Source organism: Corella eumyota, chromosome 2 (assembly GCF_963082875.1).
Source record: "Corella eumyota chromosome 2, kaCorEumy4.1, whole genome shotgun sequence".
Taxonomy (NCBI): domain Eukaryota; kingdom Metazoa; phylum Chordata; class Ascidiacea; order Phlebobranchia; family Corellidae; genus Corella; species Corella eumyota.
In genome coordinates, this window is record NC_137491.1 from 20,775,595 (window position 1) to 20,794,730 (window position 19,136).

The window sequence follows — 19,136 nt, forward strand, 5'->3', positions numbered from 1 at the left end:
TTAAAAATGTAAAGAAAATGGAAGATGAAAATATTTTAGATTTGTTAGTTCCTGTTTTTGCTGCTGGCTTGGATTCCAAATGCTTGGATAAACTGGCAGATGGGCTAAAGAAATCGAAATGCATCACTGAAGGTAGTTGTTTGACTCTTTTTTCTTAAACACTAGAATTTTTGCAATCCGGCTATTTTTTTGTTTCAGACTTAAATTACAAGCCTGAAACACATTTTAAAGGATTGTTTTAAGAACATTTTTAGTTTTTTGTGTAGTTTTTTTTTTAAGCAACAAAAATAACATTAACTAACCATGCTATTAAAGATTAACATAAACCAATTTTTTTTATAAAAGTTGGGTAGTCTATATGATAAATATCAAATTAAATCTTGGAGAAATTATGTTTTATAGATAATGCGAATGCCATTAAGGCGTTATCTCCAAATGATTTTCAACAAAAAATTCTTGAACTGATAAAAGCAATAAAAGAAAGATGTAAAGCAGGCTGGAGGATTTCTTTTGTTACTTTAGTTCAAAACATCGTCAGTGAGTGTATTTTTTTATAATTTTTTTGAATCTTCAATTGCAGATAATCATACCTAATATTAATAAAATCTAACATTTTACAAGGTGAGAAAAATGATCTTTTAGTGGATGAAGTTGCAACAATAACCGAAAAAGCTTTTGAACCTGAATCCACAAATCTTTTGTGGATGTTGAAATCCTGGCATTTATTAAATGGACCAAAAAACAGGACTTCTTTAAAAAACGCTGCCAACTTTTTGTATGTTATTATATCATCAAACATATGTATTTTAATTCAAAATTTTAATTTACTATTATTCGTTTGCAGAAAAAAGTTAGAACGCACAAACATTTTGTTACATGTTTGTAATTATGTTGCTGAAAGTGAACCCAATTCTAAAACGGTTTTAACCTTTGTTGAAACAATGAAATCTGCTATTTTACCAGTTCAATCTGAAGACAACTCAAAAGTAGATTCAATTATGTCATCTCTGGTAAGTTAGATAGTTTTTAAGAGTCATGTTATTAGTTTTTGTATAACATTTATTTTTACTTTTGTTAAATTGAAATTAAAAAAATGTCGATTTCATAATGTTACATTATAATGGTATCAGAGTGTTAAAACTTAATTATTCTTGGTTATTATTAGTTGTTACCTCTTTGTCAATCATGATGTTTAAAATATAGCAAACTAATGACAACATATCAGAAATCTGGTTGTTTATTACAGGCTATCCTATTTGTCATTAAATTGGAAATAAAAAAAAATATTTAGTGTTGAACTTCAATAAACATTATTATTTATTATTTTTAGTCATCATTACTACCAAGAGATATAGAATTGCCTGGGACTATCTACAAATCAGTTGAAACCAAATTGGAACCTTTATGTCCAATGTTGTCCGATATTTTGAATGATGAACAAATAAGAGATTTAGCGACCGATCTGTACAACAACAAACATATTTCTAAAGGTAAATTGGTATATTTATTAAAAAATTAAATATATAGTTAAAACTCCAACATGTGATCAAGTTTTATGTTTTTATTTTAGAGCAATGCCAGATAATAGGGTGTGAAAAATCCAAGATACTTACAAAGTTAACCGGACCTGATTTGATTTTTAAACTTTTAGAAAGTTTAAAAGTTAATGCAAAGGAAAATTGGAAAAATGATTTTTTAGAGTCAATAAAAAATCTTGGTATCAAATTTTTTTTTGTAATTTTAAAAGTATTGTAAATTTAAAAGTAATTTTAAAAGTAGATTTTCCACAGCATGCAGTTTTTAGTTAAATATTAACAAGACTCTACTTATAAATTGTTAGTCATCATGTAGAAGTATGTTTGTTTTAGCTCCCAGTACCTTTTTAACTTTGTTCGTTTTTTTGTCTGTTATTAAATACTATCAATAGATTTAGTATTGGCTTTATTTTATCTTTTTTATTCAGAATTGGTAAAGGGGTATGATTGACTTTATATGAAACCTTAAAAAATCACTTGTATTTAGATGTGGCTGTGTTGTATGAACTGATGTCACGGTGTTTAATTTCAAACAATTCTCCGCTTTGCTATCTTTGTCAAAATTGGGAACTCTTTAAACAAAAACGAGATATTGTGACTCAAGTTGCAAGGCAGCAGTTACCTATGTTTGATGAAAGGTAATATTGTGTTGTGTTAATAAAAATTTTTATCAGCTTGTTTATTACATTTACTTTAATAAATCATTTCATTATTTAAAGTTTGAATATATTAAACCTTATTGCATAATATTTTGTGTTCAACACTGTCTAACAATTTGTCCTTTCTTTTTAGTGAAAAACTAAACCAAGCAGATTGGCTTCTTAAAATTTTGTCAGTTTCTGTAAACGTTGAAATACAAAGTTTACAACTATTTGTTAAAACATTGCAATCTAGTTTAAATGTTTTCACTTATACAGAAAAGGAAATCTTGACAACCCTCGAGGTAAGAGCTTGTAATGTAATCTTTATTGTAATCATTTTTAGCTTTATTTAAATACTGTTCCAACATTTATGTGGTTTGACATTTTATCTGGTTTATTTATATATAACACTTTGCATTATCTAGGACTCTGAGACTGTCACCGATTACCACAGCAAAAATAATTTTCTTTCTCACAATAATGAAACTGAATGCCAACAACAACAAAACTATCAGGTATTTTATAGAAATGCCTGTAAAATTTGCAATTAGAGTATTTATTTATTCAATTTTGCTTAGCTAGCTTGTCGAAAAATGTTAACATCGTAAAAAATAATAATGATAAAACTTTGCTAAAACAATTGATAGTATTTTATGGTAAATCAAGTTAGGGATACACAATTTGTACGTATGGCCAAAACCTTGTAATGTAGTTCCCACAAAATTTTTTTTAAATACATATTCTATTAAGTTAACAAGATTTGAAAAATACACACGGCTCTTATTCTAAAGAAAAATATCTGTCTAGTCACTGTTTAAAACACTTATTACCTTAGTTTTGTCTAATGCACAAACTACATTTAGTTTTATACTAAAATCTAAAATTAATTTCCACACTGAATACTTTAAAAATGCTAATTTTAGATGTTGTTTTGTTCCTTTTTTTCTGATAAATATGTTCATGCTAAAAAATAAATGGGCTCGCGTCTATTTTTTCAGGCAAAATTGCATCTGAATGTACAATTATTTTTTGCAATATATCACAGTAATTTCTAGGAATTGTTACTAATTTTATCAAATTTTATATCGCAATTTAATAGAAATAAAAAAAATTAATTTGTAAAAAACTTTGATATCAAAGTCAATATATTTACAATTGTCATGTGTGTGACTAAGTGATTTTAAAAATAAGAAGATATTTGTTTTGGCATTAAAAAAATATTTTAAACAACTCAATATTTGTAATCGTGCGATGTGGTGTCATTCCAAAACCAACACAAAAACTAATTAAAGTGGACTTACTTTTTAAAAAAAGATTTTAATAAACTATTTTAACCATTTAAAAGATTATGACTTTATCAAATTTGATTGTTGTTTATGTAAAACATATTCCTGTGCCTTTGATGTCTAAAAGTTCTGTTATAACAATATAAAGTTATTTGTTGTTCATGTAAAATGAGCCTGTAGTTGTTCTTACCTAAAGTAAATATTTGATGTCTAGAAGTTCCGTTATAACAATATTTTTATTTTATTTTTTTATTTTGGTTTTTCGCACATTGATAAAAGTAAATAATAAATACGATATACAATTAATATTACAACAATGCGACGGGAAAAAATGACAAAATCAATTTAATGATTTAAATCATGCCAAAAGTATTAATGTTTACACAAAGATTTTAAGTATGTTATGGCATGGTCACCAAACCCCAAAAAGTTAATTATTAAATTAAATGTGCCTGCACCTGGATGATACCTAAAAGAAATATTTTATTTTTAGAACATTCAGCTTAACATTTTAAAAGTTAATTATTTTTCATGTAAAACGTGCCTGCACCTAGATGTTACCTACAGTAAATTGTTCACAAATAATTGTTTAAATTATCCAATGGTTTTGAAATTTGCAGGTTACCCAACACATATTAATAAAATGGGCCTCGCATTTCTAGTTACATTTGTGACTTTTAAAAATTTACCATTTATTTTTGGCATATTATAAACTCACTTAAGCATTGCTTAGCACAAAAATACAATAGGCCAAAATGTTGTGTTTCTAATTTGAATAAAAACATTGATTTTTTTAAAGTTTGGTCATTTTGATGTTGTTTTTGGTTGTAGTTTCCGCTGTAAGAAACCACTATTAAATTTTGCATAGTAATAGCCATTATTTAAGACAAAATTTCATGTAAATTTTGTATATATTAATTACTATTTTTTATTAAAATTTGTACTTTAAAATTTAAAAAGTTTAATTCAATATTGTGAGGTTTCAATCAAAATATGTTTTTTTTCAAAGGTTTAAAACTTTTAAAATCAATTTTTAGTGGTATTTGTTTTCCAAGAACCTGTGTTATAGTTTAAATAAATAGTACTGACAGACAATTCTATATTAAATGACTTATAAATGTTTGCTTTTATAAATTCAACATTTAAATTTACATGCCCAAATAATACAACAGCCTACTTGTATTTGACATAAAAGTATAATGAAGAATAATCTAATTTGTTTGGCTTCATGTTATGTCTTTCAATATTTAGAATCCTGTTTCTTACCAAAAAGCAACTCCAGCAGTTTGTGGAGCTTTACTCCATAGAAACCCACCATTGCCTGGTGTTGTAAGTAAATTTTTTATATCTAAATTGATTGCTTAGTTATAATATTTGTTGATATATATATATATTTTTTTTCAAATAAATTTGTTTAGAGTTGTATTATATTTTAAATAATTTTAAGGATATGGCAGTTGCACCAAGCCAAACTAATAAAGACGATTTTGATGATTTCATTAACAATGTAAAAATGTTAAATCTTTTATCGACAAAATTTTGTTATAATTTGCAGAAAAGTGGTCTTGGGTTTGTACCGGAACATGAGGAAAAAAATAGAATTGAACCAAAACTAAAAAGCAACAAAGACATTGTTGAAGAAAAAGAGGTTTAATTTTTTAATTGTAATAAAAAGTTGTACAAGTAACCATTTTGTATTGAATATTACCACTTCCTTTCTAAACAAGATGTCACAAACTACCTTTATGTCTACTGAGAAATTAAAATAGAATTTATTTAAAGAACAATATTTGTTAAAAAAATATATGGAAATATGCGCAGATAAGGCTAAAAAATAAGTACGAAAGTTAAACCAAACTTTTTATATAAATTTTAAGATATATAAATTTTTTAAGACCATTTATTAATTTTTTAGAAAAACCGTGAAGTTGTTGAAAGCGAAAGACAAGATTTTAATCCAAAAATTACAAATCGTTGTGTTTTTGTTCAAGAAACTGTGGTATGATATTTTTTGTTGATTGTAAATTTATTTAATTTTAAAAAATAATTCACAGTATTTTAGTACATATACAAACCTTGGTTTTGCTATTCTATTTTTATTTAGGGAACCTAATATATACAATTTTTAAAATTTTGGTAGGGCTCAATGTCAAATAAAGAAAAGGAAGTTTTGAAGTTTGAAAAAAATCAACAAAGCAAAACACAAGATATAATCTTGGAATTAAAAGTACAAATATGACTTTCGATTGAATGACACAAAATTTAAATCATACAGTCACTTAAACTAAAAAATATTAACAATTTTTTTTTGATTAGAAACACAAGTTGCAAGTAGAAGGTAAAATAGAGGAAGAAGTGCAAAAGGCTGCAACATCCAACAAAGTTTTATTTGAAATTCAAGTTTGATTTGTTTCAATTTTTTTAAATTTTAAAAATAAATTACTATATTCTTATTCATAAATAAAAAAAATAGCCTTTGAAAAACTTAAAACAATTTACTAAAACAACTACATTGTCTAACAAACAACTACGTTGTCTAATAGGTTTAATAAACGGATAAAAATTGACTTTTGTAATTTAGAATTTTTACATTAAAGTGATAAATAGTGCATTTTTATTAAAAAAAAATATTTAGACCCGAATTGATGAATTACATCAAACTTTAAAAGTCGCTAAAGCTGACATTGAAAATGAAGAGGCTAAAAAATTGGAGGTTTAATTTTCTGTTTTATATATTTTATTATTTAGCGAAGTTACTAATTTTTACTTTTTTGAAATAATGCTATTTTACCATTCATTTAAATTAAAATTATTTTGCATTTGGTGATTTTATGTTTAAAATTTTTGATTTTCATATCATTTAATGTAAAAGATTACTAATTTTAAACAGACTAGTAATTACCTATTATGTTAAGAAAACTAGTTTGACAATGGTAACAAGTTCACAGAAAACAAAAAAAGAAAATGGTGTGAATGAAAAATCAACAAAACAGGTAATTTTTCTTTTTATAGGAATAAGCTTAACATAATAGGGAAAAAGATTCACAATATAGTGAGTAGGCTATACATTATAGTAAATAGGCTTTTACAAGAATTAAAAAGCTAATTTTTATTTGTTACAATATAACTGAATAAAACATGCTTGCAAACAAAACAAATTGACATGTGTTTGTAAGGATGTTAGCTATTTTTTTATATTTGAATATATTTTTTAATTGTTAAGTCAATCTAAAATCAAAAATCTAAAAAAAAGCTATTACAATTTTTAAAATTTCATTCTTTTTAGAACTGTAAATTAAAAGGAGTAAAAAACTATGCAGAAAATGTTAAAAAACAGTTTCTTGATTTAATAAGTATGTACTTTGAATATTATTTTTTTTTAATATTATTGCCCATAAATCAAAGTAATTTTAATTGCCAAAAAATGCATAGAATTTTAATACATTCCCCACTAAGTTTGTTAGCAATTACTGTAACCAATTCTTACTAAACTAGAATAATATAACTCTAAAGTGATTTAAACTATATTAAAATAAAATTAGTGTGGGTTGTGTTTTGTTTTAAGGTTTCAATTCCGGGGAAAATAAACAAATCCAACAAAAATTTGATTTTGTAAATTTCGAAACCAATTCAGAAATGTTGTCAGATTTTTCAAGAAAACCACCTAAAGGTTAAAATTTACTTTTTTAGAAAATAAAAACAACAATTTTTAATGTGTTATATTGGGTTTAAATGGGAACCAAAAGATTCGGCCAAAAGGTTCGGCCTGCAAAAAAAAATTGATTTTTATAATACAAATTTTACAAAAAGTATACTACAGTATATACAGTATAGTTTTAATTGGTTGTTACGATAAAGACATATGTTAGTTTTTAGAATATTTATCTCTTTTAAAGATTTATGCATTAAAAACTAATTTTAAAACAGTTTAAAGACGGGTGCTTTTGGCCTGCAAATTTTTTTACTAAACTGCGGAAGACTGCAGTGTGAAGCCCGAGTATATTGTTGGTGTAAGATCATATTTTACCAATTTTTTAAATTTTGCAAAAAACGACAGTAAGGCGATGACTAAATTCTTGTGTAAAATGTTAACGTTAGGCTGTATATAAGTATCGGCAATATATTTAGTGATACAATTTTGCAGGCCAAAAGGCCCATCTTTAATTCATATTTAAAATAGTTTTTGAGACATAAATCTTAAAAAAATTAAATATTTCAAAAACTAACATATGTCTTTACCGTAACAACCAATTAAAACTTTTACATATACTGTACTGTTTGCAAATTTTTTATTTTAAAAATCTGTTAAATATGGTCTTACGCTGACAATATATACAGGAATTTATTGCCAACTCAACGCCGTGTTATTGCCGGTCGAATCTTTTTATGGCCAAATCTTCTGGCAGCCCATTAAACTAATTGTGTTAATATTGTGTACAGAAAAATACATATTAGAATTTCAAGTTATGGTAAACAACATGCCAAAATTGCTTGAGGGGGATGTTTTAGTACTGCTTGATGTTGACACTATCTCTCTATATCCACTTTACTTTTGCCCAATGTAGGTTTTTTTTTGCATTCTATTTTTAAATGTAAAATAAATATTTTAATTTCTTAAGATCTAGGTAATTTTTATTTTAATAAACTACAATAGTTTAATATTTTTTTAATTGTTTATGTTTTTAGTCGTAACCAGTATGCTTTTCAAATTGAATTAAATGAAGAACAGAATAAATTTAAATACAAATACCTTTTTTGTAAAAAAGATTCTCCAATTTGTTGGGAACTTTTACCCGGAAAAAAAATTTACAACAGAAAATTGGAACTGTCACAAGGTGATTAATTTAAATTTAAAGTTTTTAACAAACTTATTTAAATATTTGTTTTTTATTTGTAGATATGATAAAAAGAGGTCATGTAATTGTTTTTGATTTCATTCAAACAAAACCGCTTGATAAGATTGAATATAAAAAAAGCCTACAAAAAAATTTTCATCGCTTTTTGCCCAGTTTTGAACAAATTGAGTTTAATGGTGATTCAAAAATTCCCATCACATTTTTTATCCGAATATTAAGTGATTGGGTCCATGCTTGTGAACAAGGAATGTTTATTCAAGCTTTAGAAGAGTATTATCCAAAACATATTTTAAACATAAAAAACAAGGTAAGTGTATTGTTCTATATAAGACAAAGGGAATTCCAACCATAACAATTAAGGTAGGTTTATTGTATTGAAAAGTAGTTCAGTTATTTTATTTATTGGTTGAAGTAATAAACTAAAGTGTTTACTGAAATTTTATTTCATAGTACTTAAGCAAATATAGAGTATAATAAATTAATATTATCTGCAGGATCATAGTTTAGACAAATATGTTCATGAAATGACAGAACATATGACAAAAGATAACTCCAACATTTCTCGATGCAAGCGAATACTTGGAATGTTTGTTCTTTTATGTTTAATGGAAAACAGACATATTAACTCTGAAAACAAACAGACCAAAGTTGACATATGTTATTGCTTGAGTTTTCATGATATCGATAAAGATGCACAAGTGCTTCTTATTGAACAACTTAAGAAATTTATTCTCTGTCATAAGTAAGTGCTTACTAATTAAGTATTTTTTTTAATTTTGTTAACTTTATGTTTAAATTTTACTCTTATAAATCTATCTATTAAAAGTTTGCATTTAAAAACCAACATAATTAAAAAAAAATTGTGAATTTATGTATTTATGTTTTTAAGCATTTAAAAGGTTTATTTTTTTAATAGATCAATGATGGATTTGTTACATAATGCAATGTCAAAACTTGATAGCATTCCCCAAATCTTACTTGCCTTTCCACTTTATTTAACTGTGTTTGACATTTATGTTAAAACAAATCAAAATACTCAGATGTTTGCTTCATTTAGGTTTAAGGATTTACAAAAATATAGAACACCTGAAAACCAAAGGTATTTTATATATCTTTTTAAGCTTTAACTAAAATAAATATTCAAAAAAGAATGATCATTTGAATTTGTTTATAGGATTCTATTAGCTTTGGGTCCAATCATTGCCTCTTTGTTATCTGAATTTCCATCTTTACAAATTTATTACCAACAAATGTTGAGTTTGGAGTCAACTAAAATTATTTTGGTGGAAAAAAAACATCAGAAGTTATTAAACGGAGAGGGAATTGCAAAAAAATTAATATTTATGTGGTCCCAACTTGCATCACACAAACCAATTGAAGTATGTCTGTTTGTTATTGGTTGGTTTAATTAGTTGTGTAACTTTTGCAAATAATTAAAATCACATTTTTAATATTTAATTTTAAAGTTTTGATTATTAAAAAATTATTTATTATAACTTATAATTATTTATTACAACTACCTTTTTTTAGAATATAACAGAAGAGATTTTTGTTGTCATTTCTTCTCATTTTCAAAATTTCTTGTCTTTACAACTTGCACAACAAAATGGGTATACTTTAATTTTTCAAAACCAGTTCTTGTTAAGTATTATTTCTAACAATTGTTTCGCCGAAAATGTTTCAGCGAAATTTCAGCAATTTCAGCGAAATATTAATGTAGAAAATATTTACCTTTTTAGTGAGAACTTAAACAAATTTGTGCATGAACTTCAGAAATATTTCAAAGCTTTTGAAAAAATCTTAGAAAAACTAATACTTTATTGTGAAAATAATGTTAAATTTCATACTGGATTTGTGTCAAATACTTTTAGTTTGATTGATGAACTTGTACGTATTGTTACAATTTTGGTTAATGTAAGTAAATCTTGTAAATTACTTACCTGTATTGTTTTTCGATTTTAAAAATGTTGTTTACTTTTGTTACTTTTAAATATTTTTTGTGTTAAATGCAATTTCATTAGTGGATTATATACAAAACATTTTTTTGTTTGCTGATTTATTAAAATTAATTTTATACAATTCTAATTTAAATCGAATAAGACTTTTATGATAATTATAAAATTGTTTGGGTTTAATTAGGCTGTGCTTTAATAAAATTTTTTTTGTTTAAGAAAAATATAGCAGATGATAAACTACTAACAACTGTTAAAAACAACATAAAGGAATTAAATAATGTTCTTATTTCTACGATCAACAACATTTTTAACAATGTTCATGTTGAAAAAATTTCTCCTGAAACTGTTATGGTATTTTGTAACTATCATATATTAAAATCTTTCAAACCATTTGATTTGTAAACAAATTTGTATTTTATTTAGTTTTGGAATGTACTGATAATAGATTGGTCAGACAAAAAGTTTAAAGAAAATTGGATGAAAATCTGTCACCAACTTATAAGAAAGCAGATTATTGAAGTAATTTAAAACTTAATTCTGTAGTTGTAAAATCTAACTTCTGTCAGTTTACAATTTTTAACTACCTTTTTAAGTTAAAATATTCAGAATGGTAACCTTATTTTATCTATCAAGTTACCCAGATTTTTTTTAATGTTTGTCAGGTATTTGAATCTAAATTACCTTCTTTATTGGAATTTTATGCTAAGCAACTGGAAGACATGAAACCTCATGCTCAAATTTCTGAATGGTTTTCTGTATTTGTTTTGGATATGGTTGAAAAAGAACCAGTGGTAAAATTATTTAATAGATGCTTTTATTGTATGCTTCTTTGGTAAAATGCATAGAATAGTTAATTTTTTTTAAATTTATTTAAGAATAACAAGAAGGAAAACACAACGGAAGTTAAGGAAAGTGTTTGGAGTTCCCCATCAATGAAAAAAGTTTGTCAAAAAGTATTTTTAAAGCAATGGAATCATGTAAGAAGCAATCATCAAGATTTTAATTCTGGTCTTCTCGAGTTGCTTGAATCCTGGAAGCCAGTGGTTACTATTCTGAAAATACTTAGTAAGTTTGTTTTATTATTAAAAAATCACCTAATATTAGATATGTGATTTTGTTTTTCACTTTTCTTTTATTCTACATATGTGACAGTTTGGTTTATTATTTAAGTTTACTCTTTTTAACATTAATAAAAAGTATTTTTAATAATTTATACATTGACTCAACAAAAAAACTAAATTAATTTCATGATTTAAAACTCATTTTACAGTATAATATGACATGGTTACCAAACTCAATTTTAAATTTATTAAACCACATCAATAAAGTATGTTGTGATTGTATTTTTTACCTTTAAAAGTTTTTTTTTATTTTTTTTTTTTTGGTTTTTTGCACATTGATAAAAGTAAATAATAAATACGATATACAATTAATATTACAACAATGCGACGGGAAAAAATGACAAAATCAATTTAATGATTTAAAACATGCCAAAAGTATTATTGTTAACAAAAAAATTTAAAGTATGTTATGGCGTGGTCACTAAACCCAGAAAGTTTTGTTTTATAGGAAAATGTTTATGGTACTACTTCATACCTGTGTATATTATGGATATAAATTAACCAAAAAGTTTAAAAAAGGGGGAAAAAGAACAATTTTAAATTCATGTGTATATATATAAATAAATATATTGACACTAAAATTTTCTTAGGTTAAGATTGTAAGACTCAAATAAATTTAAAAAAATCTACATTTTGGCGAGAATTAGGTCTTGGGTAAAACATAACATTACTAATTAAAATATTTTTTTGTGTGTTTAGGAAACCCTTTTTTAAGTATGTACTTAATCAGTAAATTATGTTAATGCCTAAAGTAAGTTTTTAAAGGGCAATCTGCACAAAATTCTTAGTTAAATAAAAAGTTAAAAAGTATGTGCCCAGTATTTTGTAAAAATAACTGGTATTGACAAGGCTAGCAGTAAAAATACAGTAGAAAATATGTTTTTAAATTAACGGTTAAGGAATTATAAGTGGGTAAGCATTCCAGTTTACATTGGTTTGTGTTGTATAAATAGGTATCCACAAAAATTATTTTTACAGTTATTTGGTGATTGAGGTTAAAATTTAAGGTTAGAATGTTTTTAAGCTGTAATAAAGGAACGACCTTCACTTAAAATTAGAAAATAATATGGTAAAATTATCGCATTTTGTTAAGATTGTGACGAAATTTATTTTATTAACTCTTTCAATAGTTTTTTTGCACATGGCCTAGTTGTAAGGTAGTGTAGTAAATGGTGTATTGGCTGGTTTAAAAATTGTAGTAAAAAGCTAATATTGTTAGTTAACTAATTATAAAAAATAGATTTTCAAAGGTTTATTAGTTAATAAGTTGTTATCTGCAAACTGGACTGGGATAAAAGAAATTAGGTTGCTCTGTTTCTGTAAACAAAAATACCAAAAATCCCACTTGCTTGTCAATTGATGTTTAAATTGATTAAAAAAGTTTTTTTTATAGTATAGTAATGTAATTAAAAATATCTGTAATTTTAACAGCGTAGATTGTTTTTTATGTCAGTTTTTTTATGTAAATTGTTTTTTTATGTCAGAAGTTTAAAACGATTTTTATCTTTTTATGTATCTTAAGGCATTTGCTATCTTATTAAAAAAGGGAACTACTATAATCGTTCTATTCTGTGTAATAATAAAAAATAAGCAACTCATAAATAGTTGTAGAAAACACTTTATTTGGATTACTTGTACTTAACAGCTCTTGAAAAGTCTTGGAACTGTAAAGTAAGAGAAAAAATTGACGAGGACCATAGAATACAAGAGAGAATTAACGAGGACCGTTAAATACGAGATAAAATTAGTCGGAACTGCAAAATACGAGAGTTTAGATATGAGCCCTAAAGTACAAGGAAAAACTCTAGTAGAAAACTTTTTAAACTTTTTGTATTTTAGGTAAAGTATTGTCTAGGGCACATAAACCGGAGTATGAATTATTTGGTAATTTATTACTTAAACAACAGGTTTAGTAAATATGTCTCAAAAGGAATAATAAGTTAGTTTTGACAACCATGCCCCAAAGTATTATCAATAATATTATTATTAACTTTTACTTAGTAATGAAAATAACAAAGAAAAAAAATGCGAATAACAATATGATAATGCTTTTGGAAAAAATATCAAAATTAAAGTTTTCATTAATATCTTGCAAAACTATAAAAAAAATTAGGTTGCCAGTTAATATGTATTGCACACATTTAACACAGCCTTTTTTGGGACCATACTAACCTACTTGGTTTCTTTTTTCATTTAAAGAGATTTTAAGTCTACTGCAGTGTTCTTCTATAAAGGCCTGTATAGTGTATACTTCTTTATGCCATTAAAATTTATCAAAAAAATGGTCACACAGAAATTGTTTTAAAAAACATCTTTTTCAGATTCTATGATTAAACAAATTGAACTTCCACTAACTGATATTATTGATAAAATTAAAAACGCCTTATCCTGTATTGGAGATACTATTATAGATGGGAACATTACTGTTTATGGATTTGAACAAATTTATAACTACAGAAATACATTTTTGAATACATTGAATGCTATGGTATTAATTTTACATGTCTGTTAGAAATTTTATATTAAATTTATTTGTTAATATTAGCAGTTACATTAAAATGATCTAATTTGTAAAAATTATTTACAAGGTTGGTTCATCGGTTGATGGCTCTGATAACTTGGACAAAGTATTTGACATAAGACAGCAGGAACTTAAATCTTTTCGCACACTGAAACAAGGAATACAAAGTTTTGTTGATATAATGGATATTGTCGTAAAATGTGGTATATAAATTTGTGATTTTTGCATTTACTTTGAGATTTTATAGAAATGTTTTTTTTAATTAAGAATTTTAAAAATTAAATTTATTTTAAATAAAATCTAGCTTTGTTTACTTGGATGTTAAGTTTAATGTTTTCTTTTTACATTTTTTAAAGCTGGAGTTCAAGTTAATAAATATGATCTTCAACAAAGCCTTGGAAAAGAAGTAAAGGATTTAAAACTTAATGAACTTGTTTCATGTTCCTATGATATAAATGCACCTATTGATGTTATTTATTTTAAATTACAAAATCAACAACAAGATATTTTTACTAATATTGTCAAGACAAAGGTTTGTTAAGTGACAACAATTTTGTTTAAATATTTAATACTTTTACAAGTAATTAGTGACCTTATTTTTTTAGGCATTAAATAGCAAACTTGTAAAGATAATTGTAAGAGAATTTAGTCAGAATTTACCCAACGAACTTAAAGAAGAAAATGCTGTTTTAGATGTAGATGCCGTCATAGAAAATATTTGGAAACCAACTTTACAGTTTGTTTGCAAGCTTGTGGATACCATTAATAATGGTTTGTTACACTTTTTTGATTATTTGTAATTTTTTTTTTGTTATTGTTGATATTTTTAATTAGTATTTCCCTTTTTTTGTTGTTTTGCTTATACCAGTGTAATTCCAAGTCATATTCAAGTTTGTTTTTTGTTTAGGTGAAATTTTATTTTATACGTTAAAGAAATATTTCAGAAAATTAAATGATGTGAGTATTATTGACACGGAATTGAATAAGTTACTTGTTATTCACAAATCTTTAAACAATAAGGATGTTCAGTCTGTAATTAAAAGTGATAGAAAAGAGCAACTACACATTTTCTTACAAATGAATAACAATATCAAAGCAGTCAAAATTATTGATCGTTTAAAGGAAAATTTGAACCTAGAGGGAAAGTTTTCTGTGCTTAAGATTCCCTTGGTGAGTTAATTTTAAAACAAGTTTTAATTAAAAAAAGCTTTTGATTTAATGCTGGTATACTTTCTTTGTTTAGGACATGCAAACGAAAGAAAAAAAAAATACGTTAAGTTTGATTTCATCAAACTTGATTGAAGCATCAAACGTGATAAAAAGTATCACACCAGAAAGGTGTAACGCTATTAAAACATTTCTTGAAAAAGAAAAGTTACTTAGCTGGCTTAAAGAAAATATAAAAGGTAATTTTAAATAATTAAACAATAATCAATTAAAGAAACAAATATTAAGCTAATACAAGAAGTTGACTTTAAAGTTATTATTTTTCAATAATAATTTGTTGTTAGATATAAATGAGGTGAAAGTCCTGAGTGATCTTGCCATGATATCAGCTGGGCAAATTCCAATGCAAGTTGATCGAGTTTCTTGTTTTTTTTCTGCTGTGATGGGATTTGCTCCTCTTATATTTGATCTACCACAAACAGCTGGGTTTGATGAACTTATTACAGCATGTGAGACTGTGTGGATAAACATTCAACAAGATCCTAAACTGCTGCAAAATTGGGTAACAATTTAGTTTTTGTCATGTTTATCAAAATTTACCATATTAAGATTTAGGTTTACAGATCTCTTATTTAGGTTTCAACAAAGTTATGCAATTATTTATCTAACTTTGATTCATGCAATTTTATTTTTAAGCTTGAAACAGGAAAACAATTGGAGTGGCTTTGTAATGTTAAAGACTTGCACGGATCTGTTGAAAAATCTTCTTTAACAAAAGCTCAAAAAATAAACACAAGTGGAGTTTATAAAATAGGGGGTGAAAATAATTTAACGCCAACTGTTGAGAACTCAATGAAACTAGTCTTTGTCAACTTTGAACAGAAAATAAACAAAGACAGAAACAATCCAATAGGTTTAAAAATATTTAATGTACTGATATGATTTGTTTTAAATGAAGCATACATAAAAATTGTTTATTTGAAAAACAGGGATTTGATGCCAAAGTTGTTCAGCTGTATTTAACAACCATTTTAATTTTTAACAACCATTTTAATTTTTTAGATTTTAAAGAAATGGCATCAGGTGATTTAAAAGATTTACAGTCAAGGCTTATGTTAATAGCTGGGGAGGCTAAAAAGGGAAAACAAGATGTTGATGTTTTTATTAAAATGCTTTCAAGTGTTGAGAACCTTACAAAAGCTTATGTTAAACTTAAATCTTCTGGTTGTTTGTTGTTTCAAAACTGGTCTGCAACTGTTATGTAAGTTTTTGTGTTTATAAACTATGTTTTAAAATCAAGGTTTGCTCGAAAAGGTTTGTTTTGTAACCCTTTTTTTAGCTGTTCAGATACAAGTGGTGAACACCAAACTTTATCAGTTTATTTTGACTCTGAAAGTCCAGCAATTACGTCAAGAGAAAATGCTTTGAAAGAGGTTGTACAGTTGACCAAAGTTCTTAATGATGCACATGACAAGTATGTTTTTTTTAATTTTTTTAACTGTGTTATTAGTTTTGGCTTTAATAACAAAGACACATTATATTTAGTTTGGAAATCTAAGCAGTAACATATTTATATCTTGTCATAGCAAACTTGCTTTCTAATAAAGCAAGTCATTTTCTATGCTTATTAATAAAAGATAAGTAGGGTCACATATGTTGTCTGGTTCTAGACAAAACAACGTGCTGTTTACCATAGGAGAGAACCGTAATCCATAGGTGATAATTCTCTTGCACTAGAATCCAGACGATAGAATTTAGGAGAGGCGTAGTGTTATTATGTTTTGTCTAAAACCGAACAACATACATGATCTGATAAATAAGTTTTATCCATAATAATTTAACTTAATCACCAAACTAATTTATTTTTAGTTGGAAAAACTATTTGAGTACCAAAAGAACAGAGCATTACCATTTAAATCATTACAACATTCACCAACTTACCTACTTGTGCAAACAATTGGCGAAATGTGATGAAGATGGTGAAATAACTGACCAAGTTCATGTTTTGCTTTCTTTTGTGAAGAAAAACTTGGACTGTAATAAAATAGTTGAAACTTTAAAACAAGTTAGTCAGGTACATAATGCAGAAGAAAAAATGTGTGAAATTGCAGGTAAATTAATATTTAATTAAAAATGTTTTGCTTATTAAATTCTGCAATTAAAATATTTAAATTAATATTTTCAGAATTTATTACCTTTTATTTTAGTTAAGCATAATTTAAAATCAATTAATTTTGTAATCAATTGTTTTTTGACTTCTAATCTTACAAGATGTAATTGAAATATCAATAATTGAAAAGAAGCGAAAAGTTGTTCATCAAATAATTCAACGAGATGTACAGGAAAATATTGCTAAGGCAGCTGTGCAGAAACAATCATCTAGAAATTTGGACTTTGATGAATGCTTCTTGATGTCGTTAAAGATTGGGTATGAACCTGATGAAGTTAATAAATACGAGCGCTTGTTTGATCAAGAAGCAGGTTTGTTTTATTTGGGTACAACGAAATTAACTTAAAATTGTCAAATTAAAAAAATTGTTGAAATACTTTTAAATACAAAGTTTAAATTCATTTCTAAAACAACTGACTATGGGTGTATTTTTATGATATTTTGTATAAAACGATTTTATAAAAAAAAATTACATATTAATATTCACATATTTTAAAATTATTATAACTGGTGTAAATCAAATATTTTTTGCAAACGTTTATTTAAAATCAAATTTTGTATTAATATTTAAAACCAAATTTTGTATCAAAATAAAACCAAATTTTGTATTGAAATTTAAAACCAAATTTTGTATTAAACCTAACTTTGTTTTGTGTTATATTTAATAGAGTTTGAATCAAATGCCAACAACATAAATGTGATTCAAGATATTGTTGATGGTAGTCTTAAACTTTCCTTCCAAGAAGTTGTTGAAAAAATTCAATCAGTTTATGAACATCGAACCTTTGGATCTAAAATAAACACTATTTGTAAAAGATATTTAAAAAATACATTGGTAAGTATTATTTGTTGTTAGATGATAAGAAAAAAAAATCATTGTACCAAAGCCTAATATGTTCTGTAGGTCACATCATTAAAAGATTGTGTGAGTCTAGAGTGTTTGGGAAAGTTTCTAGCAATGTTAAGTGATTCGGTTCCACCTGATCAAATGATAAAAAGGGGTTGGCCTGATCACTTTATTGCAGGAAAACCTAACCTGGTTCTTTGTCCTGAAGCTGACATATGGAGGTCTATATTGTCAATATATTGCCACTCACCTGAATGTGAACTACCTTCTATTAAAGAGGTTTTAGTTTGTACTGAAAATACTACATCGGAAGAAGTAGAATTGTTATTAAGAAGAGCAATGTGTACAGCAGATAACAGTAGTATTATTTTACTTTTCCTATAGTCAATAAAAATACTTATACCTAATTTTAACACAACAATTGAACAGATACTTAGCAAAACAAAACATATTTGTATTTTCTGTCATATATTTTGTTAATTTGCAGGATTTGATTTTTAGTAACGTCAATTTTCTGTTATTTTTTTTTATTAAAACTTAATGTTTTATATTAAAACTTAATTTTAGGGGAAAATGTGTTTTGTCTAGCGTGCGCTGATCAACTCAAGTTTAATGTTGCTCAAAACACTGAAAAAATATTTCAACAACTTTCACAAAGTATAGAAAAAAATTCTGAATATCGTTTGATTATAATTACATCATCAACACATCATTACACTACTTGTTGCTTTGATGAGGTAAATTAAATTTTCAATTTTCAATTTTTTATAAAAATTTTTAAAAATTATTAAAAATAGCAATGTACTCTCTGTTTAAATATATATAGTTTCAAGTGGACAAATCTTTCATTAAAATGGAAGATGAGATTAAGGAATATCTTGCGAAACATCTTACTGCCAAACATGTTAAAGAAAGTGCTTCTTGTGTGAATCCTGACCAAAGTATTGTCAGAGTTGTTACATCTAATGCTGCTGGAATGGGTTAATTTTAAAAATTTTTGATAATTTTTCGATAAGGGGTAAATAATTAACCATATA

The 19,136-nt window shown here is 25.7% G+C and overlaps 2 protein-coding genes across 3 annotated transcripts in view; both read left to right on the forward strand.

Moving 5' to 3' along the window:
* On the forward strand, nt 1-15,928 carry LOC145742660 (uncharacterized; the record flags this gene model as incomplete). The annotated part of the gene is made up of 37 exons (XM_082560437.1): nt 1-132; nt 403-537; nt 622-775; nt 845-1,010; nt 1,331-1,490; nt 1,571-1,717; nt 2,023-2,173; nt 2,328-2,478; nt 2,602-2,691; nt 4,714-4,791; nt 5,018-5,110; nt 5,378-5,461; nt 5,603-5,689; nt 5,779-5,862; nt 6,098-6,175; nt 6,378-6,455; nt 6,749-6,815; nt 7,028-7,132; nt 7,903-8,023; nt 8,149-8,297; nt 8,360-8,625; nt 8,813-9,060; nt 9,235-9,417; nt 9,493-9,697; nt 9,849-10,232; nt 10,490-10,624; nt 10,697-10,792; nt 10,936-11,064; nt 11,149-11,338; nt 13,716-13,882; nt 13,983-14,118; nt 14,272-14,447; nt 14,521-14,686; nt 14,823-15,085; nt 15,159-15,321; nt 15,427-15,644; nt 15,779-15,928. Coding segments are annotated over exons 1-37 (5,568 nt in total), but the record flags the coding sequence as incomplete, so codon positions are not given.
* LOC145741738 (E3 ubiquitin-protein ligase rnf213-alpha-like) overlaps nt 15,887-19,136 on the forward strand; it is a 16,202-nt gene continuing 12,952 nt past the window's right edge. For both annotated transcript variants that reach the window (XM_082559381.1, XM_082559382.1), the window contains exons 1-9: nt 15,887-15,995; nt 16,145-16,343; nt 16,422-16,556; nt 16,952-17,193; nt 17,354-17,563; nt 17,921-18,087; nt 18,157-18,460; nt 18,667-18,836; nt 18,926-19,079. In XM_082559381.1, coding sequence (XP_082415507.1) covers nt 15,935-15,995; nt 16,145-16,343; nt 16,422-16,556; nt 16,952-17,193; nt 17,354-17,563; nt 17,921-18,087; nt 18,157-18,460; nt 18,667-18,836; nt 18,926-19,079 — 1,642 coding nt within the window. In that variant the 5' untranslated portion in view covers nt 15,887-15,934. The remainder of the gene's footprint in view (nt 15,996-16,144; nt 16,344-16,421; nt 16,557-16,951; nt 17,194-17,353; nt 17,564-17,920; nt 18,088-18,156; nt 18,461-18,666; nt 18,837-18,925; nt 19,080-19,136) is intronic.